This window comes from Sciurus carolinensis, assembly GCF_902686445.1.
Source record: "Sciurus carolinensis chromosome 14 unlocalized genomic scaffold, mSciCar1.2 SUPER_6_x, whole genome shotgun sequence".
Classification (NCBI taxonomy): Eukaryota; Metazoa; Chordata; class Mammalia; order Rodentia; family Sciuridae; genus Sciurus; species Sciurus carolinensis.
In genome coordinates, this window is record NW_025920104.1 from 677,555 (window position 1) to 705,263 (window position 27,709).

The 27,709-nt window shown below is 41.7% G+C and overlaps 1 protein-coding gene across 1 annotated transcript; it reads right to left on the reverse strand.

Annotated features, from left to right (window-relative positions):
- Positions 1-255: 255 nt before the first annotated feature.
- LOC124973133 (putative ankyrin repeat domain-containing protein 19) lies at positions 256-23,422 on the reverse strand. Its single transcript, XM_047537268.1, has 8 exons — positions 23,334-23,422; positions 22,912-23,016; positions 9,462-9,683; positions 7,207-7,321; positions 6,871-7,044; positions 3,990-4,096; positions 2,560-2,697; positions 256-341 (listed from the first exon to the last, which is right to left on the reverse strand). Exons 1-8 carry the CDS (start codon positions 23,420-23,422, stop codon positions 269-271), a joined length of 1,023 nt encoding a protein of 340 aa, XP_047393224.1. The 3' UTR covers positions 256-268.
- Positions 23,423-27,709: the final 4,287 nt, after the last annotated feature.

Genomic DNA, 27,709 nt, shown 5'->3' on the forward strand with positions numbered 1-27,709 from the left:
ACAGATTTAAATTTCAGATAATAAGTTTCAACTTTTAAATTTTCTACAATGAAATAATTCTAAATTATAGGATATTAAGAAGGAAATTAAGAAAAATATGAATGCCATATACACATTGATTTGTTGCTACTCCTTTGTGATCATACTTTCTTATACAGGGTAGGAACACTAAGAGTAATTCACTATCAAAAGGAACTAAGTTCCATACTCTGCACCAAATTAAAAAAAATTAAAAATATTGGTCCATCTACAAGTAAAAATATATTTTTTAAAAGGTCTTACCTGCTTTCCTGGTTTTAATATCTTCATATGCTTCTCTAGTAAAATCCAAAATTAATTTCCTATTACAGTTTATGAAAAAGTAATGAAATTAGTATCAATGCTGATAAGAGAAATACTAACCAAATTGTGAAAATTATTTTAGATAGCATCAAACCTAATATCAGTACTTGACCCCATATATTTCAAATGTGCAAGTTTTCTCTACAGGTTATTAACCTTACAGTTATTTTTATGTTGTTTGGAGAGGGGGTGTTTGTTTTGTTATGGGGATAAGGTTTCACCACATTGCCCAGGCTAATCTTGAAATCCTGGGCTCATGTGATCCAACTGCCTCAGCATCCCAAGTAGCTGAGGTTGAAGCACATGCCACTGCACACATAAGTTGTAACCAAAGAAGAAAGAAGTAAGATGAAGTGAATTTCACCTACTCAAAACTCAAGACATTAACTAGAATAGCCTGACATAAAGGAAAGTATCCTGAATTCAGAAGATGTCCTCTCTCTACGACCAGTAGCTCTTTGTTCTTGCACAAATCATTTCTCCTCCTAAAAAATAAGGATTGTACTGTTTTAGGTCACCAGGTTGTTGTGAAGATTTAATGAGAGAATATAAACCATGCTGAGAGAAATAGTAAAGTAATGGAATAATTTGTACATTCATGCTGAACTCTGAAACCTGAGTAAAATCCAATTTTTCACAGGTTCTAATGATCAAATATTACAATTGTTAACAAATGCTCATGAGTCTTAATTTGGGCCACAGACTGTGATATTCTCTGTGCTTTCTTGTTTAGGACAAATCACCTATTTAATAATTTATAACTCGATTTATTTTTAAATATAATTGAAAGACAAATATCCTCTTATAATGAAACTAATTAATCACTGGGCTTGGACTATTACTATTACAGCAGATCTTTGTTCAGAGTGAGGCTTAATTTCTATGTTGATCTCTAGCTAACTTGAAAGAAGCAACCCTCTTTTATACATGGATACCGATGTGTCATAATGAGGCTTAGCTCTTTTAGATGCAATGAATCTACTTTAATTTCTGAGAATTCTGTTTAATGCCTTCCTTTTGAGAAAGAAATGAAATATTCTGTAAAATGAGAAACAGATCCTAGTAGCTGGGTAAATTTTCATTTGCAGGGAAAAATATCATGTGAGGTATCAATCAAAAGTTGGCAACCTCACTGGGAACCTCTAACCTGGGGCCTCCCACAACCAAAGAAACTGTGCTTCACAAGATATAATGAGGCTTTGTGGTACAGATCTGTTAGAAAAGATAAAAGGGAACTCTCAACTCTTCCTGTAACATTTTTTGAGGCTATCCCATAGTTTTGAATGATGCCAAATGATATGTGTGGGCCAAATGACAAACAAAAGCCTCAAAGGACCACTCATCACACATTTAGCTAGCATGTGAGCTCCACATAAGGTTATAAAGCTGAAGGGCAGGATCAGTGTGCTCACTGTGGGGTGGATAAAGCTAGGAATCCTGAACCAAAGCAGAGTGCCCATTGAGAAACAATGGCTGTACGTGAAAGGAAAAAAATGTAACTTTTAAGTGTAAGTGGGTATTACCATGAAGACTCAGGGATCTGGGTCAGTCAGAACAATGTAGTAGTAAAGCTAATCATCGTCAGACTGCAGGACTACTTTTAATTGCAACACTGTAGCAACAGAATTAACAGAAACAAAAGAATGATTGAAAAGTTCTTTTTTTCCCCACCCTCCAGTGAAAGAAAATTTTCTTTCTTAGACATAAGAAACTCCACAGAGAAATTTGAATTGCTACTTCCCAGCAAAAATAAGGATAACTTCTGGTAAACTGACATTGCAAGACTCCAAAATTCAAAAATAAAAATCAAAGATATGATGCTATTCGTGCCCCACATGCAGGGGTTATACTTGGAATGTAATGGATATTGCTGGAATTCCTAAGGATAAAGGTTTTAAAAGTCCTGAGACAGACTGGTGACTCTAGTTCAGTGCTAGAGTGCTTGCCTCCCATGCCTGAGACCCTGGGTTCAATCTCTAGAACCAAAAAAAGAAAAAAGAAAAAGAAAAAGAGAGAGGGAGAGGTCCTAAAATAAAACCTGCACACATTTCTCCTTCTAACTAGTCTAGACTTTTGCAGGGGTCCAGACTGACAAAGAGGACAAAGTCACTGCATTCCAAACATATCTGAACTATGAAATCTCATTGATGTGTAAGATGCAATAGTTGTAAAAATTTTGAACCTCCGTTTAATTAGTATTTTAATGTAGACACTTACACATTGAAACCACTTGCAAGAGCATAGGATAATGCTCTCATTCCAGAATGATCTTCTGCTAAGCCATCAATACCTCCATGAAAAAGCATCTCAATTACATGTTTTGCTTCATATTTTGCAGCCAGCATGAGGGCTGTTCTAAAATAACAAAGAGATAATTTCACCCCTTAGATACTTTAAATGATGAATTGTCTTTAAAAGTTATTTAAACAGATAATTTGATATATTTTTTGAATTTGGTTGTGTAGAACTAAATCTTTACATATATTAATACACATAAGTATCTTAAAGTATTCATCTTTACATATTGCCTCCAAGTCAAATAGAAAACCCAAACAGGAAACCTCTTGTTTCAATGGGGTATTACATAGAAGAAGTTGCAAATTTAAAGTCCTTTGATGGACAATAACTATGAAGAGGTCATTTAACTAAAATAGGTAAAGATTTAACTGAAGGATAATCCATTTTTCCCTAGTCTAATGTAATATGTTATAACTCAGTTACCTAAAAAGGTCAAATATGTAAGATATTTGCTGGTTTAACAATAGGAATAAATATGGTGATGATAACAGTCATCACAGTTTCAGATATTGATGATGATAAGCATCTGCTAAGCACTGAAACTGATGCAATCTACACAGTCTTCCAATCATCCTTTGAGCTTATATTTTCCACATTTTCATCTCAAGAAACATATTTAGTGATGAGTAATTCTTCCAAGGTGACACACCTCGAAATTAGCAAAGGTAGGAATCCAAACCAGTCATGTTTGGATCCACACCTATCACTTGAGTCCTTCTCACCCACTTATGACTTATGTTTATTAGCAAATATTTATAACACTAAAGCTATTTTATTTCCCTTTGCTCAGGTCCATCAAAATATGTTAGAAATCAAAAGGAGGAATTGAACATAATCTGACAATAGCAATTAATACTCAGAGATAACCAAAAATCCATGTTCTTCAAAGAAAGTTTAAAGCAAAGGCTCATCCAAAAGTAAATGATTTTCAATGCCTACTTATGTTCAATAGAGCACACTATTAAAGAAAAAATACAAAGAAGTAGAAGTTGAAATATGCTGAAGGGTTAAGCATTTCAGTAATGAATGAAAAAGTAAACAAAGAGCCCATACTATATAAAATGGATGAAGCTAATGTGAAACTCCTTTGGCTAATGGATTGATGCTATGACCAATAAACAGATTACAAATGACAAACATCAACCAATATTATAATAAAATCTGAATTGTACTACATAATGTTATTTGTATTACCTCGTCCCAATAATTACTTTTCTAAAAGGTGATTTGTGTTCTTATGATTTACTTCATCCCAATAATTATGTTATTCTTCTTCCCATTAATCTAATATTATTTACTTCAATGATTATTATCATTCCATTAAACTTCAAAAAATGTCACCATTTTACCTGTTTTCCTTGTCGACTACATGTATATTTGCTTTATTCTGAATGAGAAGTTCTGCCACTTGTTGTTTATTGTGCTTCAGCGCAAGTAACAATGGCGTGTGCCCATCCTAGAAAGCAACAAATTATTCACCAAATTTCTCAACTGAAGCAGAAATCTTATAAAAGACCTACCAGTTTCCAGAAATCTTGGCCTCTATCATAGTATCATAGGACCTTAAATTTGTGTGTTTGCAGCTTCCATCTAAACCAAGAACTTCTTGAGGACAGGAACTAGGTCTTTTATCACCATAACCCCAAACACCAAAACATAAAAGGTAAAGGATTTAAGTATTGTTGGAATTAATGAGCTAAATATTCTTTTCTAGTGTGCGGATTATCCATCTGTTTTTCAAAGAATGTGTACTTTTCAAGAAATACCAAACCTCATCATGAAGATTCCTTGATCCATTCTCAGAGAAATATTATAATGAAGTATAATATTTTATGAAGTCCTTTGTCATTAATACCAATTTAACCAATTTTTGTGTCTCAAACAGTCACACTGGAAGAAATAGGAGTTGAAGGGAGACAGCTCTAAAAGCTTTCCAATAAGGAGAAAGCTTCCTCCATGTAGTACTAACCCTCTTGATTCCATTTATGGTGTCAGGATCCCAGATACCAATGTCAGGCACTCCTCCTCCAAGTGGGTCACTAAGAAAATGGGTTTTGAATTGAAAGAGGCTTCAAATAACTTTCATTTCATTTCTAATTGGTCCCTGCATTTACTTCCATTATTAAATGAAAGCTGTTTTTATTACCTGTTATAAAACTCAACACAAAATATATTCTCACTTATAATGATAACCCTGGTTTATTATTATTATCACTATCAGAGTGCACATATATGTTTTAGGTTCTGTTTTACTCTGATTCCATTTTAATTGCAATTTAAAGTTATTATTTCAAAAATATTATGAATCAACAAAAATTTATATTGATATATGTGGATTGATTTTACCATCAAGAAAAACACTAACTCACCTGCATTTTAAATATTGATTCAATGAATGAAGACAAATTAAATATATCCATGGGTTATATTGAGTCTGAAGCCCTTGATCTTTGCTGTGGATATTCCAAATTGTCATGTACAATGCAAGTGTTTGCATGCAAAATCTTTCCTTTCTTGAATATCATTTTTTCAACCAAAAAATGATGTCTTAAAATGTAATACAAAAAATTCATATCTTCATTTAAAAATTTTTTCCAACACCATCTATGACCTAATACTCCATTTGTTTACTGTTTTCCCAGACTATTATTTTAATAAAATTTAGTTGCATAGGAATGCTGACACTAAGTTATTAAGAGGATCCCCCTATGGTCTTACTACATGGTTTTGTTTTTAAAACTGCTAAGCTGATGAAACTGGAGCCCCAGAAACACAACAGATCTACTGAGACAGTCTAGCATCTAGCCGCTGCTAAAAATGTTCAATACTTGCTATTATTCTAACCAAGAAAATCATTCTTAAAGTCAGCATTTGTTGACCCAATGAACTAAATGGTAACAGAAACATAAACTTCTTAAAAGGTCAGTCTTTGCTTATTGAAAGACTAGCCATCAAAAATTTCTCAACACCTTTTAAATAATAGTGGAGGACTACTGTTGTTGGAAGGAAAAATGGATTCTGTAAGCCAAAAATGTATCACTAATCCTACTTTTTAATTTCCCAGTCATGGAAATACAGAAAAACAACTGTCAGTTAAACTAATATTGTCAGAAAATGGAGATTGGAAGAAAGTCAAACTCCAATTCTCCCAGATATTTCTTCAGTTTTAGAGATCTGGGAATTTCTATATTACACTTCTCAATTTAGTGATAAGTCTCTAGGAGTTGGGTGGGAATCTCAGGATCTATTTGTCAATATCTATGTCCAGGACCTACTGGATTTACTGAGTATAAACCTCCAAAGAAGAGCGTAGATTTCTAAATTGTTAAAATCTTCCCCAGGTCACTTTGAGATACTATTCTAGTAGAGAACTAGAGGAGCAGACAATCATCTCTTCATCTCTTTATCTCATCTCTCATTTACAGGGATGAATCCCTTTGTAATTTGGACAGTTGCCAAACAAAAACAAAACCAAGAGACAGACATATACCAAAGATTCTATGTAAGTTTCCTAGGCAGTGAGAGAATATGGACCAGTAAATTCAAAATGCAGCTTGGTTTCATATGCAATCCTCCTAAAACTGCTCTTTAGACATGTTTGCAACTCTGCATCTTCCTTTCCTAAATTAAGCATTGTTATTCCCCAAATTGACTAGCACCTCATCCATATACAGGAACTGGGAAAAGATTTACAAAAAATAAACTCATCCTACTATTTTTCCTTAATTATCTAATTTCCACATTGGCCTGGATATGGTTTACATTCTCCACTTTTCCATTGCTCCTGATCAAGCCTTACCACAGTGGGATAATTAACTCTTATGTACCTTTTCCACAGCAATGAGATCACCATTTATTGTGAAATACTTTTGTTTGAGTTTTAAGATACAGACTATTTCCAGGGCAAAATTTGCTTTCCCTGTTTTGTTTTATACTACTTAGATAAAAGCTTGGGTGCAAAACATAATTTGGAAACAGGAAATGTTTTACCTTTAAAAATGCAGTGTTTTCACAAATATTTGCAATTGGTGCATACAAGAAAGCTGTACCTTCTAATATTTCTCTTATAGTATCGGTACTTAAACTGAAGTCTTCCACAGCCCATTGTTTTTAACACATTTTCCTGCAGTGAATGCTTAAGTTTCTAAATATGGAAATGGACACTACATATCTCACTATTAAAACAAATGTATTTCAAACAATCTAGAAATAAAATCAGAAGATGTGTACCTTGTTTTGTAATTCCATATTGGCATTGTGTGAAAGCAGTGTTTCAGTTATTGCCATGGTCTGACAAAAGATGGCCCAGTGGAGAGGAGAGTGTCCATCAATGTCCTGAACATTTGGATTGGCACCATTATTTAGAAGAATTTCTACACATTCCTCATGCTGGTGTTCTACTGCCTGTTAGCATTATAACAAGAAATGTACCATAAATTCAAGATATGCTAGCCAAACATTTCACAAGGTTCACAAATTAGTTATGTTTAAATTATATTAAACACTTTTTATTCAAGCATTTCAAGCCCACCTCCTGCAGAAACCCTAGGCTACTAATCTATGTACCTTAATCAGTGGTGTTTTGTATTTCTTATCAGAAATTTCAATGTTGCATTGCTTCTTTATTAACAGGGCCACCACTTCTGAATGTCCGTAGGTACTGGCATAATGGAGTGGGGTCCTAGGAAAGTAAGAAGATTCATTAGGACATCAGAGAGCACTTTTACCCACCTAAAGAATCCAATAGGTGAGCCAACCTAGTCTGCCACAGCATCCCAGCAAGGCAGCTCTGAGGTCTGCTATCTTTTAAGGGCAGAATGGTCATTCACAAATAATACTGCTGAACACAAGTGAGTTTGTAGAGCTCAGAGGACAGTGGCACTGTATGTGCTCAACCTTAGCTCTCAAAGTGACTTCAGCCCTTTGGAAAGGAGAGATTTCTCCTGTAAATACTATGAATATCTCTGAGATATAACACATCATGATCGACTGGAAATCAGTGACATTCAGGGAGGTCTTGAAAAGTTCAACTATTTTTCAAGAGAAACTCAGGATTTACAGTGAGCCTAAAAGAGGTCCCTGTACAACTCTTCAGTGATTCTCCTCCACTCGTGATCTTCCAGGCTGCCAGTCCAGCAGCATGGTACAGCGCATGATGAAGAAACCCCATACCCCGCTATGCAGAATGACCAGTATGGGTGCAGCCAGTATGGCCAACATTTCCTGGAAGACCTGCCACCTGCATTCCAGTCAGCACTGGGCTCCTCCACCCAGGAGTAGGCAGAGGTTTGGGAGGTAAGGTTGTACTGGAAGTAGAACTGGAGGTGTAAGCCTGCAGGTCCCATTAGACCATTCCTTTGCAGGCGAGTTCCCCTTGCTGCACAAAGTCAAGCAGTGCTTGCACCCAGGTAGAGCTGAATGAATCCAAAAGCCTCCTGGTGCCAATCCAAGAATTCCTCAGTGAAGTGCAAGAAGTCCTTCCTGGGGTTGTGAACAAACACTGCCAGGCACCTACCAAAGTCAGCAGCATTAGGCTGCCTTGCCACACCCCACAATCATGGGTGGCCTTTGCCAGGGTCCTGTTCTTTACCATGCAGTACCCGGGCCTTCTGGTCCTACTGAGTTGGGCTAATGTTGAGAGTTCCCTGGATTCTAGCATCCTAGGCATTTTAGAGTTGCAGTTAGCAATGCTCCATCCAGGTGGAACTAGGTATGGAATGACAGGTATACCATTTCTGCACCTGTGTTGGCCTCAAGGTCCAGGAGACAGGCTGTGTCACCACTGCAGTCCATTTTGTCCTAGTAATTGCCCCCACTCAGGTAAGGGTTTCCTCTCCAGGGTGTGGTCCTGACCTCCCTGAGGTCAAAGGACACTGAGAGGAGACCCTAGGAGAGGGTTCAGTGCCTGGCTTTGGCTAGGGTAGCCACCATGCCGCCCTTTGCACAACAGAAACCCATGACTGCATTGAAAAATCTCAATGTGTTCGCTGCTTCATTAAGTGTGAAAGCTTCCAGTGAATTCTAGTCTCTCTCAGGGGAACTAACAGCAGTTAGTGCAGGGCTTGCAGGAAATCCAGGCTTGTCGACAAATCTGGTTATGAAGATGTTTGGTTGCTCAAGACAACACTGAGTAACCCTTCAGAAGTTGATGAATGAGTACAAGTGGAGCATAAAAGAAATAAGGAAAATCTATTGAGGAGTGTAATTGGCACCCCTAAATATGCTAAGGTGAAATAACATTAGAAACAAAAACCAGAAAGAACAAGGAGCCATTTGTCATTTCAAATGTCCTGGTAAGGGCCTCAGTAGAGAACACATATCCATAGGTTTACACTGATGCGAATGGACTGCGGATTGTATTCAAAGAATTATTTTTGCCCTTAAGTTGCTATATTATGGGAAATGTTTTTGTCTCCTGCTGTACTTTTCTACACTGTGCATAGCATGCTTTTAAAAAAATGTTTAGATTAAAAATAAAATTCTGTGTACATAAAATTATGTGTACATAATTTTGTGATTTAAATCACTTTTAAATTGCCAATCAAGTGCTCTCTAGGAGAATTTTAAGTGACCAGGAGGAAGACTAGCAGTTTGTTTTGCTACTCAATAAGACCGCCTGGGTGTTAGACATCACCAAGGTCTCTAGATCCCAGGTGCTGAGGTGCCTGGGAGGGTGGTTAAGCCAACCATCTTAGTGAAATGAGAACTGGTCTCCCTTTCCCTCCTTCCCCCTGGTCCCAGTTGGGAATGAGGTGACTTCTGTCACACCTTCCCAGGTAGGCACCCTGTCCCTAGGGCCCCTGCTACCCCCACCCTATTACCTGTTCTTCTTGTCTCTTTTATCCACTTCTTCCCCATATGCAAGGATACGGTTCACTTTGTCCACATTGCCCAAACATGCAGCCCTGTGGATCCTGGAGGGAACCTTATACCTGAGGATAGTTTTCTGGAATCTCCAAGCAATAAAACTCTCTGTCTGAATTAATTTACAGGCCATGGCTAGGCCTCCGAGGCCCCATTCATTGCACTGGGGCGTTTCAACACTTTGGAAACCCAGAAGAGTTCACCTAGTGTCGCCAATGAGTGGCCATCAAGCAGGGGCTGAACCACTCGGTGGTCAGTTATGAGTGGGGGCTGAATTGCTCAGCCTCAGTTATCCATCAACAATGGAAGATTGGCTACCTAGCAACCCTTTGTGACAGTGCCTTGATTGCAATGCACATGTGCAGCTCGCTTGGTATCTATGCAGACAGTTTCAGCTACCCTGCTCAGGTTATGAAAGAGCAGGCTGGATGGTTGCTGACTGTGCAGATCAGGAAACCCCCACCTACCTGGGTGACGGACAGCACCTAGGTGGCCACGGGTGTTCACTGAGTCCCAGGTTCCTCCACCAAGGAGTTGGTGGAGGTTTAGGACATGAGGTGGTGGGGAAGGCTCTAGAAGCCGAACTCAAGGTGCAAGGCTCCAGGTCCCGTTGTAGGAGAGTTCCTCCTCTAAGGGGGCTTGCAGTGTCATCTCAGGTAGAGTTGAATAAAACCAGATGCCTTCTGATACAACTCCAAGAAACTTCTGTGAAGTGCAAGAAGTACTTTCTGAGCTCCTGGACTGCCAGTACCAGCTGCCACCCAGATTCAGCACCATCAAGGACCCAGAAAAGGTCATTTCTGAGGATAACCACACCAGACAGTGGGAAACCTCATGCATACTGGACACTCCATGCCACAAAGGGAATTACATTGCACCACACCACAAACACCATCCACCTCCCACTGTGCCCAGGCTCAAGTGTACTGAGTGGTGACCTGTGCACCCCACAGGGCAGCAGCCATATACCACCCCACCCCATGGGCCACCCAGCATCACATCAAGCAAAATACCTCCACCTTACACTGCCACACCTCACACTCTTCAAAATATTCACTGGGTACCACACCCTGGATTTGACAGCACTGGATACATAGAGTTCTCTTCAGGAGGGCACAGAAGACACCACCTCCTAACAGGGTATAAACGGGCAGCTTAGTCACAGAAAATTACACATCCTCTCTTCCAAAATGACAGGAAGCTCATAGGTACCTAGATATAGCAAAGATTGGAGGTACTCTCCTAGAATTGTTTTAGAGTGAGCTGGTGTAATCACTATTGCCATGCCCAGAGAAACATAGACTTAAAGCTGAATGTTGGTGGTCATGTTCTAAAGGTCCCAAATCCTGATAAAATCCACACAAGTAAGACTCAATAAGAACATTTTTTTCACTTTGGCCTGGATTATTATATGTAGCTCTAATGTCAATTTTGATCTTGTATTTTACTTTTTATTTCAAATCAATAAATGTTCACCTTTCATCAATATTACATCCTCAACCCATTTGACTGTATTCTTGTAATATTTTAAAACAGTAACTGGAAACCATTCTATTTTTGCTTTCCTAGGTCAGATTTACACTTGCTCCTCTTAGTCACTCTTTTCCCTCTAACATTAACTGCTACCACCAAATGCCTCCATCCATCTTTTTCTACTTTTTAATTTGGTTTGGATTATTCATTTCTATTTTTCCTTTTCTCTTTTATTTTTTTATGCCCTTTTTAATTCTATTATTTTCATTCCTACATAATGTAAAAGTAATTTTACTATTGTTAATAATTCATTTCTCAATCTATTCCATGTTACTACAGTTTTATTCCAAGCGTGTGGAAAGAGCAGAGAATTTTTTCATCAAGTCCCCTGTGCTGTAACTTTTACTAGTGCCTGAGTTTGCTCTGAATCAATTGTAGTAAATAGGGTTTAGTATCTTCTGTCAGTAATGCTGAAATTGGGAAAAGCAGATGACACATGGTGAGTGGAAGTAACAATACCTGGATATTTGCCCAGTCCAGGGCACTTACACAAAAAAGCTAACTAAATTATCTCTTGTATAAAAGGAGAAGTAATTGCCAGGTGTGGAGCCTCATGCCTGTAAGGTCAGTGGCTCAGGAGGTTTAGCAGGAGGATCACAAAGTTCCTGCCCAGCCTAAACAACATACTGAGACCTTAAGCAACTTAGGGAGACTCTGTCTCAAAATTAAAAAAAAAAAAAAAAATAGGCCCGAGATGAGTCTCACTGTTGGTTAAGCACTCATGGGTTCAATCCTTTGTAAAAAAAAAAAAAAAAAAAAAGAAAGAAAGAAAGAAAGAAAGAAAAAAGTAAAAGAAAAAGAAAAAACCTGTAAAATTAATAATCATTCCAGAAGATGTGTACACATCAAAATGGTATGAAAAAGCAAGTAAACCAACCACCCCAAGCAGTCCACAACACATCAACAACTGATCCTGTTAATACCACAGTAAAGGAAATGTTGAGAATTTTGAAAGTTTATAGCTAAAATATTCACTGAACTAAAAGATGATGTAAGGAATTAGAAAATACAGGAAGTGAAAGAAGATTTTTAAAAAGAGAAATTCTAAAAAAGAACCAAACAGAAATCCTGGAAAGAATCAATAAATTAAATTAAAAATTTAGTGGAAAACATCACCAGTAAACTAAACCACTTTGAATACAGATTCTCAGACCTAGAAGACAAAGTATATAATTTTTTTAAGTAATAGTCTTTTTTCTTCTTTTGTTTGTTGTAAATAGTTGTACATGGCAATAGAATGCACTTATACATTTTGATAGATCATAAATAATAAATAGTGTGTAATCTCTCATTTTTCTGATTATACATATTGCAGGATCACCTCTGCTATCATTCCTTCCCCCATAGCCCTTCCCCTTCACTTTACTCTACCTCATAAAAACTAACTCTATTCTACCCTATCACCCCTTATTGTGAATTAACTTCCACAAATCAGAGAAAACATTCAGCCTTTGGTTTTTTGGGTTTAACTTATTTCTCTTAGCATGATATTCTCTAACTCCATCCATTTAATGGTAAGTGTCAATATTTTCTTTTTCTTTAAAGTTGAGTAATATTCCATCATATATATATATATATATATATATATATATATATATATATTATTTATCCATTCTTCTATTGAAGGGCATCTAGTTTGATATCATAGTTGAGCTGTTGTGAATTGAACTGCTATGAAAATTGAAATGGCTGTGTCACTCTAGTGTGTTGATTTTAAGTGCTTTGGGTATAAAGCAAGGAGTGGGATAACTGGATAAAATGGTAGTTCCATTCCAAGTTTTTGGAGGAATCTCCATTCTTCTTTCCATAATTGTTTCACTAATTTGCATCCCCCCAGAAATGTATGAGTGTACATTTATCCCCACTTCCTTGCCAACATTTATTGCTGCTTGTGTTCTTGATAATTCTCATACTGATTGGATTGAAATGAAATCTTAGATTAGTTTTGATCTGTATAACTCCAATTGTTAGAGATGCTGAACATTTTTTCATACTATACAATCTTAAAAATAAAGGCAAGTGTAAAGATGTTAAGAGACCAAGACCAGAATATTCAAGAAATCTTAAATAACAAAGGTAAGAATAACTGTCACACAGGAAGGCACCAAAATACACAATACAGGAATGTACAAACTTTTCAATAAATATCAGAAAATTTTAAGAACATTAAGAATTAGATAGAAATCCAAATTCAAGATTCTCATAGAACCCCTCATAGGCAAGATCACTAAAGATCCTCTCCAAGACATGTTATAATTAACTGCCTTATATACAGACTAAGGTTAGAATGTTAAAAGTCTCAAGATAAAAAAAGGTAGTCACATTTTGAGGTAAACCAGTTAGAATTTCAAATGGTTTCACAATCCAAACCATAAAAGCAGGGAGGGCTTGGAATTATTTATAACATATCCAGCAAAATTATTTTTCAGAATTGAAAATGAAATAAAATCTTCCATGCCAAATATAAAAGAATTTATATAACCAGGAACACTGCACTACAAAGCTTACTCAATGAAATATTTTATGCTGAAAAAAAAAATAAGACTGAGAGCAGCAGGGGGATGAAACTCACTAAAAGGATACTCAACCAAGGAGAATCAAGTCTAAATTAAGCATTAGAAATAAACAAAAGTGGCAGGAAATAAATATCATAGCTCTATATTCACACTGACTGTAAATAAGAATCCTTTGCATGGCATTTGCTTTGATCCTGAAATTCTACAAACAATACCACTGCAGTTTGCTAACACAAAAGAAAAATTAGTACAAAACTAACTGGCAGGGACGCCAAACCCCATTTCTCTCTCCCATTTCTCCAAATCTCAAACTCCTCCCCCATCACCATAACTCACTTTACTGCAGAGACCAATGGGAGCTCAAGGTGTATGAACTTAATCCTAGTGGCCCCAAGGTGTTTGCCAGGTATCTCCTTACTCAGAGTAGATGGCATCTGCTCTACATGGTGCTATAAGGTAATTACAATGTTGTTTTGGCTTGTATTTTCTTTTCATGTAGCATCCTTAGTTGGTGTTCCTGCTTAGGATGGGTAGAAAGAGCAGTCAGTCTATTGCAGTGTTGCAGGGGACCATGTCCTGTGATGAGATAGCCTTCAGGGATTGTTATGAGGTTCTGAGGGTCATTGGGTGTGGTGGGTGTTTCCAGGTGAAACTAGCCCACCATTTCCTCACTGGGGCAGAGGTGGTGGTAAAAGACCTGTCAAAGGATAAAGGAAACATCTCATTCCACTCTGAACTGATTATGGTGATGGGCCTGGAACATCCCATGTGACCCAGCTATTTCAGGTTACTGAAATAGGTAACATATCTATATCATGATGGAGCATGCTGGTGAGGGAGGACAGCTAGTTGACCACATCCAGTTTGATGGCATGCAAGAGGAGGATGCCTGGAGAATGTTCAGGCAGATCTTGTGTGCAATAGGCAACTGCCACAAGGGCATCATGCACTGAGACCTGAAGTCAAGAACATCATGGTAGATGCTAGAGACAACCTCAAACTCCTCGATATTGGCATATGCATGAAGTTCACATCTGAGCAGCAACTGATCTGGTTCCAGGTCACTCTCCTATACCATGCCCCTGATATCATCCAGCAGGAAGAATATAAGACTTAACCCACCCCCAAGGATGTTTGGAGTCTAAGTGTCATTCTGTATTTTCTATTGTCATGGAGACACCCATTTATGAAGATCTTTGGGAGCTGGTGACACAGATCATGGAAGCAAGATACCACATTCCTGATCATGCTCCCATCCAAAATTGATGACTCATCCACAAAATTCTGACCAAGAACCTCCATGAAGTGGACTGCATTAGAGTAAATCCTTCAGCACCCATGGCTGAGTGAGGGTGAGGAGTATTCAGTCCATCAACTTATTGAACCACTCCCCAAACACCCAGACCCCGGAATAATGACAGTCCTGTTTGACATGGGTTATAACCCACACGACACCTGGGTGTCCAGCCGATAGAAAGTTCGATGATGCAATGGTTATCAGATGATACTCCAGTCCCACATGCACCAGAGGCAAGGCTGTATTTTCCAGGGGAATCCTGGGGGGGGTCAGAGTGTTGGGCCTCAACCATGACCTACGGATCAATCCAATTTCCCAGTTCTACCAAATAAGTGTGCCAGCGACTGTGCACTCCATACCTTCTCCTTTCCCTATGAACAACAACTCCCTGCAGAATCCAAGCAGTCAGGGCACACTTTTTTTTATCAGAAGGTTAAGCCTGACTCATTGATGTCCACTCCCTGCATGCAAAGACCTCTGCTTCCTGGATTACCTTCCTGCCTGACCCTGAGTCCTACATCCAGGAGGATCCTCAGGGACTTTGCACCAGCAGATAGCAGCAATTTCTCCCAATATTCCACCAAAAGGCAAACTCAGGAGAACAGCAATGTCTGCAGGAGTGTGACAAGGTGGACCACTGCCTGCATTTAACAACTGTGTTTTATATGCTGTGTCCCCATAAAAGTGACTCTTATCCAGGGAGAACTGAATGTGCTAGATTCAGACACTGGGCGATTCCAGTATAAATGCAGACCTGAGATAGACAAAACCAATGGATGGCCAGGCAGAGGACCTATGCTCTGTGGATTCTTACATCACAAGATGAGCATGAGTCACATAGACTCTAAACAACTGCAGGAGCCAGGTGTGCATATTGGCTCCAGCTTCTCTGCATGGGTTTCAGCCAGGAGCATCTCTGGATCCACCTGGACATCAGGAGTATACTCTGCACCCACCTGTGAGAGAAATCAGAATCTGTTTCCCTGGGAACACTGCCCCTGCCCTACACTTCTCTGCCCTTTCCCCCATGCTCCAAGGATGATAGCAATATTTCTTTAAATATTGCTTTCTTTTTTAAATAATAAAATTGATGTTCAAAGACTAAAAAAAATAAAAGTTTTAGGTTTAAAATATAGAGAGTGCCTCAGGGTGAGGGCAGCAGCATGGGAGCCATCCTCTGCACATCTTGGACCACTGAGCTTCTCTCTCCTATTCAGGGTAGATACTTCCCTAGAGCCACTGTAGATGAGCACTCAATTGGCTTGACCTAGTGTGACCAGAGATTCACTCCCCTTCTTCTAGTATGGGAGGAGATTCTCCCCTTGAGCCAGTGTAGACATGACTTACTGTGAACTGGTAACCTTGAAGGAATCCCTCTCCCAGTCATCAGGCCCTTCCCTGAAATATGTGGAGAGGGTGGGAGGCAGAAGTTGGAAAGGTCATATCTGAGAAGATACTGGAGCACACATCATCTCCATACCCCACGTGTAGGGAAGTAAGTCATGGCTAGCCTGAAGCAGTGGCTGGCTGCACCACTACCTGCCTACACACCCCAAATCTCATGGTTTCTGCTAAACAAAGTAGAGAAGGAACACATGGGATTTGGGATGTGGAAATGTCAAACCATCTCATGCTATTTACATAAAAGTAAACTGCACCAACATGGAATTGTTCTTATCTTTGGATTCTATTAACACTGAATTTTGTAGTGCACATAAGGAATGAGTAAGAAATGGTCAGGATAATCAGGAGGGGAGGCTTTGGGTACCTTCCATCCCTGACATCTCCACAGGGTTGCAACCCCAGAGCTGGCCTGGCAGCTTCTTACTGATCTTCCCCAGAGTGGTCAGAAATGAACACATTTAAAAAAAATGTATGCCTATATAGTTTTCACTGTAGAAGTCTTTCACCCCTTTGGTTTGATTTATTCCTAAGTTCCTTTATTTTTTGTTATTTTGACCTTATTGTGAGTAGAACAGTTTATCTAATTCTTTTTCCACAGATTCATTATGGGAATAAAGGAACGTGCTTGATTTGTCCTGCTCTTGTATCCTGCTAATGTTGCTTAATTGATCAGTTCTAGAAGTCTTCTGTTGGAATTTTTGGTGTATTCTTAAATAGAGGATAATGCCATTAGTAAATAAATAATTTGACCTCTCCTTTTCTTATTCTGTATCCCTTTAATTTTATTCTCTTTCCTGATGAACAAGAGCTTTAAGGACTTTATTGAATAGAAATGGGAGAGCAGACATGCTGGACATGTTCCTCATTTCAGAGGAAATTCTTTTAGTTTTTCTCCATTCAGTATGATGTTGGCATGGGTTTGTCACTTTACAATGTTGAGAAATGTTTCTTTGCTCCCTCATTTCTCTAGTATTTTAAACATTAGTGGGTGCTTCATTTTATCAGATACATTTTGTACATTCATGATGTATTCCTGTGATTCTTGTCCTTAACTCTATTTAGGTATTTATTGATTTGTGTTATGTCTTCTACTGATTCTGGTGTTAACTTGCTCTTTTTCTACAGCTTTGAGGTGTATATTAGAACATTAATTTTGTATCTTTCTATTGTGTTTAAATATAGGAACCTGGTGCTATAAACTTTCCTCTTGGAACTGCCTTCACACTGTCTCACAGATTTTGATATATTCTCTCTCTGTGTTGTCACTTGTGTCTAAGACCTTATTTCTCCCCTGATTTCTTCTGCAAATTCCTGGTCTTCTTTAAAAGTGCATCATTTAATCTTCAGGTGATAGAGTATTTTCTCTTTAAAAATCTTGTTGATTTTAGATTTCAATCAATGACAATCTGATAGGAAGAAAATAATTCTATTTTGTTTTTATTTGCTAAAATTTTCATTGTGTCCTAGAATATGGTCTATTTTACAAAATGTTCCATGTGGTACTGACAACAAAGTGAATTTGGTTGTCAATGGATAACAAATGGCAGTAATTCTTATAAACAGATGGAATTTTGAAAAAAGAAATTAGTCAAAATACATTATTCATGTTATACTTCCAAGCACATCAATTTTTTATGGTGCTCCACAGGGTTAGAGAGTATCATCCAACCCAATGAAGACCTATATAGTTGTCCCTGTTATCTACAGGGAATATGCTTCAAGATCCCCAGCACATGTCTGGGACTGCTGACAATAACAAATCCTAGCTATTTTCGATGTAGTTTTCCACACATACATCTATATAATAAATTTTAATTACTATAATAAGCAAGAGTAAGAGGTTATAATCCACAAGTATAGATCAATTATAGTTATGTACTGTGATAAAATTTATGCAAGTGTAGATTTTCTCTGCCCCTCTCAAAATATCACAATTGCTCTGTACTCATACTACTTTGGTTGATTGTGGGTAATTGAAACAATGGAAAGTAAAATGGTGGGTAAGTGGGGACTAGCTGTAGGACAAAAAGTTGGAGTAAGGTTCAAATAACTCTGCCTGATTGCTTGAGGTAAGAAAGTTGTCTCCTCCACTCTTGGTTTTTAGGTCTTCTAAGCCAACAGTCTACTTTTGGCTCTGCAGCTCCAAGACTTTGAATTATACCACTGATGTCCCTGAGTCTCCACTTGCAGACATCAGATCAAGGAAATGCTCATATGAGGCAATTCACCACTATAAATCTGTTTCTTTGGAGAACCCTAAATTATACAGACATCTTTTGGGAGCAATTAATCTGCCTTTTGCAAAGTATGTGCAATATGTATGATACAAAACATGTTATAAATGATGCATTACATATACATATGTCTAGATTTAAAATAATTCAATATTGAAAGAAGCATAGAGAATAATAGGATGGGTGTCAGCATGCATGGTGTGTATGCGTAATTTTAAAAAAAGAGGTAATAATTATTATTAAAATTTTAAACATTGTCAAATCTTTTCATTTGATACAACTTAAAAATCCATATTTCCAGATATAATCACTACACTGAAGACAGTGAACGTATTTCCCACCCAGGCCATATATCTCTCCTAACTACATAGGTTAATAGTATTAATAATTCATTATCTGTTCTAGCATCTGTTCTTTTGTAATTTGTTAAATATCTAGATAGTGGATATTAAGATTACAACAGGTTTCATGAATAGGTCTATATATTTATTTTAAGCAATGTATTTTCTTTTTTAATATTCCACACTAAAAAATGTATTTCATTTTTACTGAGCATTTAGTGTTTATTTCTGAAATTCTTATCTTCACCAACAATGGTCTGCCTATTTACAGGACTTGCTTTCATGCTTACAAGTTTTATTGACAGCAGTTGTATGTGTAAATTGAGTTATATTTAATATGTTCAAATAAAATTAACCTCATCAGTTTTGCAAAATATTGCAAAAGTTGTATGTATTGAATCAATTAAATATTATTTCTCTATATTTCTCCTATTTAAGTGTAAAAGCCTGAGTAACCTTGACCCCATTAAATAAGACATATAATATCTAATTTGATACTTGAGTATATATCTTTGCAATCACCTCCCATTTGGTGGTGAAGACAAGTAACTAATTAGTAATTCATCTTTAATTTTTCTTTTGGTAGAAGCAATAAGGCATGCTTTTAAACAATGAAGAGATATTAATCAAGTCAACAGTATTTCAATATTAAAAAGAAACACTCAATAATTTTTGGGTCTGGTAAAACTTCAGATTTTTGAAAATTATAAAAAAAAATTCTTCTCTCTTGATATACTCAGAAATCATATACTAAAAGCCTCAAGATCTCACACCATGATTGATTGCCCATGAAATTTCTTTTATTTTAGTAATTGGTATTAAAAATATATTGAATACAAATATATTTTCCACAATTTGACATAGTTTGAAACAGTCTCCAACCCTTAGGTACTGGTGAAAGGTTTCATATATTTCTGCTACTCTTCCATCATGAGTTATTTGTGTTATTGTGTGTAATAAACAGGAATTCAAAAGTGCATATTATTTTAGCATTTACAACTTAGTATCCGGTGGGAAACTGCTTCCATTCAAGGAACACATTTCCATGAAAAGAGGGACCATGGACTGATACTCAGTATCATTACACTAGTATTTCTCCCTTCTCCTTCAGATGAGGGCTTGTCTCAGAAACAGAAATGAAAATGTCTTGACCCTCAGGGCTGCCTGGACCTGCACTTGGTGTTGTGGCTGATGAGTCACCCTGGTGTCCACCGCTGTCAGGTTAGCCTGGAGCTCCAAACCCTTTGAATATTTCCAGCAGCACAGAATGTTCATCTGCCCAGTTTCCAGCAGAGTCCTGTGGGTGTTTTAGGCCTGAGGTGTTTCACTGCTACCTGGAGCAGAGTTTGTGAGCTGGCAAATGAATTCCCTTCAAGTGAAGAATCTTTTGGAAGCAGTTTTCTATGCCCCATATCAGACAGTTACGTGAGTAACCCGAGCGGAGAATGATGGAACCCAACACCACAGACTGATCCCAGCACCTCTTGGCACAGGGTTTAGCTTTCCCACCAAACCTTCAATGCAACCGACAAGGGGAGGAAGGGTACGTCCGGCATGTCACTGTCACTCCTGTTGATGTCATTAAAAATACAGGTAGCTGACTCTCCCAGTAGACGTCTACCCAGCCCCCGAACACTGCATCAGCTAATGCGGAGACCTCCCGGGGAAAGCAGGTCAGTTTTCAGTGGTCTGTGCTCACAACCTTCCCCTTAGCCAGTGAACACCTACCTCAATTTGAGGTTTAGAGAGGCCTTTTCAACTGATTCAGACTCAAGCCTGTCTGAAGCTTATCTAGCTCACCATGGCCTTGGGGTCAGGAGCTGACCTGTATGTTTGCAGTACTGCGATAAAGCACCACAGGCAGAATGGCTTATAAAGCACAGACCTTTCTTTTCCACAGTTCTGGAGACTGAGGTCCAAGGCGCCAACAGCTGGGTTGTGGCAGAGTCCACAGTGGGAGGCTCTCCCTGGCTGGGCGGCCTCTGGTGGAGGACCAGGCAGATCTTGGGCCCTTAGATGGTGGCTACTCATTCTCACGAGGGCCCCGCCCCAGGCCTGATTGCTACTGCGGTCAGTGTCATCCTTGCTGTGATGTCAGTTGCCTGTGATTGGGGGACACAGATTCAAGTGGTAGCTGACTCACACCTCTGCATGGTGCTATGTTTTAAACAGCAGAGTCACTGATGAACAACATGAAGGTGTGAAAAACATGCAGGAAGCAAACCCTGGAGGGACCCACAGGGGCAGGGGAGATGCAGCAGTGCAGAGGCACCCCTCCTGCTCCAGCCAGATCTGCCTGGCAGGAGGCCCCCAGTTTCTGCTGCTCAGTACCAGTCAGAAAATGACAACAAAGACCCTACAGCACTGACCTTGCAGGTGCGAGCAGATTCTAGCACAGAGCCCTGAACACTGGGACAGGTGGCATCCATGCAGCCAGTGCAGAGAGGCCATGCCCTTCTTGCCTGTTGCTGAGCAGCCCTGACTTGACTGAGGTCTTGTGGGGAACCAGCATCCAGGAACCATGCCAGAACTGGCCCTAACCCAGGTTCCCTCAGGGTCTCTCGGGCATGGTCAGGAGACAGCAGGCTGCTGCCTGTGGACCACATCCAAACACAGGCTGTTTTTTTCACCATCCACAGCTAAGAATGACCCCTCCCCTTTTTTAATGGTGTGGGGGCCTTTCACTTGACACATTTGATGAAATTCCAATTTGGGGAATTGAGGACTGAGCTCAGTTGTAGAGTGCTTATCTAGCATGCACAAGACCCAGGTCATCCCTCGTCCAGTAAGTAAATAAAAATGGCATCCATGAAAAGTTTTATTGGAACATAGCCAGGTCCACTCATTTACATATTGTCAGTGGCTGTGTCATGACTTGGATGTGAGGTGTCCCCACAATGCTCCTGTTAATGCAGATGTGTTGGAGGTGCCATGATTGGACTGTGACAGTGGTGACCTAATCCTTCCATCCTCATCCAATGACTGATTGGGCGATCACTGGGGCAGGTGGGGCCTGCCCAGAGGTAGGTCACAGATGTGTCCTGGAAGGGTGTATCTTCCCATGGTCCCTTCCTCTCTGCTTCCTAACCCTGTCAGGAGCTTAGTGACTCTCCTTCATCACTCACTTCTGCATGATGTCTAGCCTCATCTTGGGTCCAGAGCAATGGAGTCAGCCTACCATGGACTGAGACCTCTGCAGCCTGGTTCCAGGGAGGTGTTGGAGGGTTCCCTGCTGTACCTGGGTGTGAGGTGATGGAGGCGCTGAGGGTCCAAACTGTGCCTGGGAGTGGGAGTTGGTGGAGGTGATGGAGTGTCCCCTGCTGTACTTGAATGTGAGGTGATGGAGGTGGTGAGGGTCCATGCTCTGCCTGGGAGTGGGAGGTGGTGGAGGTGATGGAGGGTCCCCTGCTGTACTTGGGTGTGAGATGATGGAGGTGGTGAGGGTCCACACTGTGCCAGGTGTGGGAGGCGGTGGAGGTGGCTACTGCCCATGATCTGTATGGGAGTGGGAGGAGGTGGAGGGTCCACGCTGTGCTTGGATTGGGGAGTGAGAGAAGGGGAGCCCCACATGCCTGAGTGTGTATCAGCTCTGCTCACTGGCTGTTCCCTAACCCCTGCTTCCTAGCCTTCAGTGGGTTGGATCCACTGGGCAAGGTCTGTTTCCTTCTCCTCACCTCAGTGAGGGCCACCATGGCAGGTGAGGGCATGGGAGAGCAGAACTGAACTTTCCCAGGTCACTTCCCTTCTGATTTCTGCTCTGGATGTTTTCCTGGCCCTTCCCAGGGTTCCTGTGCCAGCATCAGATGGCCAGGTGTGTTACTCACCTCCCTGGTACCTCAAGTTCCACTGCTCATTGGGATCCACCATTTTCCAGACAGCTCCCGACTGTCCTTTGAGGTTCTTGTCAATTAGACCGTGGGCCATACCAGAAGTAGGTTACTTGCTTAGGTCCTGAAAGGAAGCTGTGAAATAGTCATTCATGGTAGGGGTTAGATTTTATTGGGCTTTTCACCACTCAGGTCTTGCTCAGGTGGGGGCTGATCCACACAGAGCAAGTTAAACTCAGGGACCTGGGGACCCACCTGGACCTGGACTGGAATCCTTGCCCTGCAGTTGCTCGGTCAGTGAGCTCAGGAAATCTCGTCACCTCCTGCACCTGAATTTCCTCCAGTGTGAGATGCCAGCTGCTGCCATTGGGGAGGAATAGGTGTGAAATAATGTGAGGTACAATCACAGCACCTGGCACACAGGATGGGCCATGGGCAGAAAGCAGGCAGTTGTTTTCCAGGGTGACCCTTGCCCTCTGTCTGCTGCACGGGCTTTTGGTAATAAGGGGTTCTTCCCCTTTAACAGGGCCATAGCCCTCTGAAGCCCTTCCTGGCATCACCTTCTTGGTCAGCTCCAGCAAGTCAACCCCCTGGACCTGACTTAACCCCAGATATCTCTTCCTTCCTCTTGTCTGCAAGCTCCTCTCTGCATGTTCTGCATGGGAACTGCCACTTACCACTTCACCCCTGGTTCTTGACCTGGAATGGCCTCCCCCTCATTCCCACATCCACATTCTTCCATACCATCCAGGTGCTTCTGTTGCATGTATCCAGTAATGGGCACAGTGGGTTTGCCAGCCCAGCTTACAGGTGAAAGAACTCCAACTTTCCTGAGGGCTTAGGTAGGGCTGTCTCCCCCACTCCCCACCCCAGTGTCAAGTTTGGGTATGGGATTCAGGCATGGTGGGTCAGAGTCAGCACATGACACCTGAGGGGCAGGTACCTGGAATTATGGGACAGGGACTGGTTCTGAGGGGTTGCTCCATGCCCCCACTGGCAGCCTGCACCAAGAGGGTCTATGCTGGCTCCATTGGAGGCTCTGCAGGGCAGGGAGGTCAGCAGTGAGGAGATACCACTGAGGCAGCAGGAGAGACAGAGGAGCCTGTGCCCAAAGTCCAGCACCTTCGCACCTGCTGCTTCCTCCAGCCCTGAACTCCCCCTCCCTGTCTTCTTGGGTTGATTTATTCCTGCTGCAGTCTGTTCAGGTCGGTTCCTATCCTGTAACTGAAGTGTTGTCTGAAGCTGTCTCTTTTCCATTCTAAACTCCCCCAATCCACCCCCAATTTATTTCAGGGAACATAGATCCACTTGGTGGCTCTGAGTTGTGGCACTTATGCACCCTGTTTTCCCCCTGGTGTCCTTTGCTCTTTGGCACTTGGCACAGTTGACTTCATTTGGAGCACGTGTGCTTCTCCCATCTCCACTGAGCTCTGATGATAAAAACTGCAAATCTAGTGTGTTCATCTCCTACTGCAGCATAGCACAACAGCGCCATTCTAGTAGCTTGAAGGATGCGTGCATGTGTGTTATCTCACGGTTGCTGTGGATCAGGAATCTGGACATAAGTATGTCCGATCCTCTGCTCGAGGTCCCACCAGGCTGAAATCAAGGGGTCTGCAGGGCTGTGATGTCACTGGAGGCTCAGGGTCCTCTTGCAAGCTGCTGTTGCAATTCAATTCCAAAAGTCATGAGGCCAGAGCCCCTGCTCCCGAGGGCCACCACAGTCCCTCTCATGTGGACTCTCTACAACTGGGCAGTTTGCTTCCTCAAGACAGCAGAAGAACCTTCTCTCCAGTCTGCTACAGTGGAGTAATCACAGGGTGGTGACTCCTCACCTTTGCCAGATAGAGGAACCCAGATTGGGTAGCAGAGTCCTCTTATCTGTGTCCTCTCTTGTCTAGGAGCAAGTCACAAGTCCTGAATCCATGCTAGGGGGTGAGAGGGGTGTGGAGATCTGGGCCCATGGTAGAACTCTGTCCCCTGCCACAAGGACCTTCCACCAGGTGGTCTAGAAGCACTTCCTGGGGTCTCTGCTGGCACCTCTGGAGGGCATGTGACTGCTGATACTCTGACAACAACCCAGGTAAGCTCATCTGGTGATTCTGAGTGTTAGAACTGTGAGGAGTATTTCTGCTGCCTTAAGCCCCTGTTGCTATAGGAAGACAATAGTGTGGTCATAACTGATTTAGAATCAGGTTGGTGTTGGAAACTTTTGAGCCTGAGAACAATTTGGTGGGATTTCAGAGATTTCAGTCTAACTTACAAACTAATGCTTCTTTCCACAAGGTCCCTGGAGCACCTGCCTTGCCTCTTGAGGGAGGCTGACTCAGCACGGCACCACCAGAACCCAAGAACCCTGCCACTGAAGGGCAGACCCAAGGTGGGACTGGTGGCCAAAGCCAAGAGTGGTTGTCCCACTTACAGTTTTTCCTATTGAATCTTTTGACAGCAAAACATGGTCTGTCATTTAGCAAGATAGTCCACTTGCCCTTCGGTGTAAGTGTATTTGATTAATCTCACAGGGAAAAAAAGATGAATGCTAGTCTGTACATTGTTTTGTTCTCTTTTTCTTCCTTCCTTTCTTTCTTTTTATTTTCTTGCAGTGCTTGAGATGAACCTGGGCCTTGCCTGGGCTAGGCAAGTGCTCCACCTCAGAGCTATGCCCCACTTCATCCATGTACTGTGGTCTGGTCTTTGTCTTGTCCTTGCTGTGCCAGATATTTTGAGTAATTCTTCTTTATGCAAACATGACTTGACCCCACCAATGTGCCCCTGAGACCAAACACAGACAATAATTCCTGCTCTCAGAAGATGTTGGCAACTCCATAAATAAGACAAAAAACAGGTAGTCTGATGAATAACTGTAATTGCAGACTGGGGTGAATCTGCAGAAAAGAAGTGAGGTTCTAGGGGTGACTTAACAGAGGAACCTGGCCCAGGCTGAATTGCCAGGGCTTTCTGCTCCACATGACCTTCCAGCCCAGAGCCAGCAATGGAGTGGGGCTGGCCAGCAGAAGGGTTGAGAGACCCAGGGTCCCTGGTGGAGGTGACAGCATGTGCAGAGGGCACAGACAGATGGGTCAACTTTTGGAGGTCATGGGAACTGGGATAGTGGGCAAGGGAACCCTGCAGATGTAGGGAGGGCCTTAGAGAGCTCTGGGTTGTGGTGACAGCCTATGAAGCAACCAGGGTTAGAAAGAGGGGGCCCCTCGGGGTCCTGGAGGACAGCCTGGCCACCTGCAGAGGTTGCTGAGCCCTTCCCAGGCAGCACCCCCTGCAGCACCTGGGCAGGCGTTCAGAGTGGCCCTGAAGCATGCTGCACCTGTCCCAGCCCAACAGGGCTGCTGGCCTGCACAGTGATCAGGTAAAGCCCTGCTGCAGTTCTGTGGTTGCCCTTGGCATTCTCATGCACACTGGGCATTCCCTGAAGGACACCCCCTCCTTGGAAGGAGGCACGGTTGCCCTCACTGAAGGGTAAGATCACCTGTTTTCTAAGGCACATGGTTCTTAGCCACACAGGACACATCTGCTCACAGGGGAAGAGATCCCAGGGCTGCTTTGCACCTCCCCGCAAGTCTGGTGTGCCCTGCTGTCCACTCAATGGGCAGTCTTGTCCCACTGAATGTCTGTCTGTTGTTATGATGGTGCATTTTTTACTCTGGATTGAAGTATCTCAGGAGGGTGCTGTGCACAGTGAACCAGATCCCATGGTTCTTTGTAGAGAGGCATCTGTCACATAGAGCCACCTTTTCTGGAAGCCCTGGCTGTATGTGTGAATAAAATGACCATGTGGTGTTCCAGAGTCCCCTGAGAAGCATCTGGTTGTTGGGGGTGGGTGCCCGCTAAGTTCTTGCACTTGGGGAATTCACTTCTTTCCTGTCATAGAGCCATTGGAGATGAAGTGAGATCACAAGGTACAGGGGCACTAGCTCCTTGGAGCTCACTGAGGACTCGATTACTCCTATGGCTGTCACTGGCTGCTCCATGTATCATCTCCTGGGTGTCTTTATAGCAGTCACTCACCCAACAGCTTGCACGCCAGTGCTTGTCCCATGTACTGGGAAGTGTCATGGTGCAGCAGGGAGCAGGGAGTCACTGTCACAGACAAGCATGGATACAGGGCTGGGGCTAAGAGGACACTGTGACAGCACTAAGACCCTCTGCGGGTGCACAACCAGAAAGAGGGCCTGAAGGCCTGGGTGCGCAACTTCCCTGGGACTTAGTATCTGGAAGGGCATGGGGCTGCCTGGTGCTCGCTCAGATTCCTGGGGCCCCAGCTTAGCACCTGACAGGTGTGTGCTCCTTAAGGTAAACCTGAGGAGAGGCTAGTCAAGTCTGTGTCTCAGGTCAGAGGGCAGGGCTCCCTGGAGGCTCCCAGTGCCTTATAAGGCAGCCATCTGTGTCCCCAGTGCAAACCCAGAATGTGACTTTCCCTTCCACCTCTGGGGAAGAGGGTCAAGTCGGGGACTGTCCTACTTCCCTGGCTTGCTTGGGGCAGTTCACACTCATGCATGCCCCTTCTGCCTGCTACATCCACCTTCCTCGCTTCTCTCTACTCTAACTTTGGGGGTTTTTGAAAGAGTAGGAATCTGTACAATAAAGTCAGCCTTCTGCAAACCATCCAGTCTTCCCTATGGTCTAATTCCAATGACAGCCTCTGGCTGGAAGGTGCCCCTTCCAATGCTGTCAAGCATCCTGGGTTTATCTTTCCCCTGTTTGACTTCAAAAGGTCATTTGTATCTGCATTTCCATCCTGGGAGGCAGTTAGCATGGGTTGTGGTCCAGAGAACCAGGGTTTGAAATGTGGCGCCTCTGTGAGCCAGCAGGAAGACCTCTGTGATTTTCTTGGTCTCTCTCTGCCTCTTCTGAGTAGTGGGGATGGTAACAGCACCCACCTCCTGGGGAGGACAGAAAGCACTAGTAGCCCTGCCTGGCACATGGTCAGCCCTCAACAGGTGCCCACCATCTTGTCTTCTGGGGAGAAGTTCTGGGTCAAGCAGGAGCAGCAACCCAGGGCAATCCTGCTGCATTCCCACTCACCACTTATTTCTGC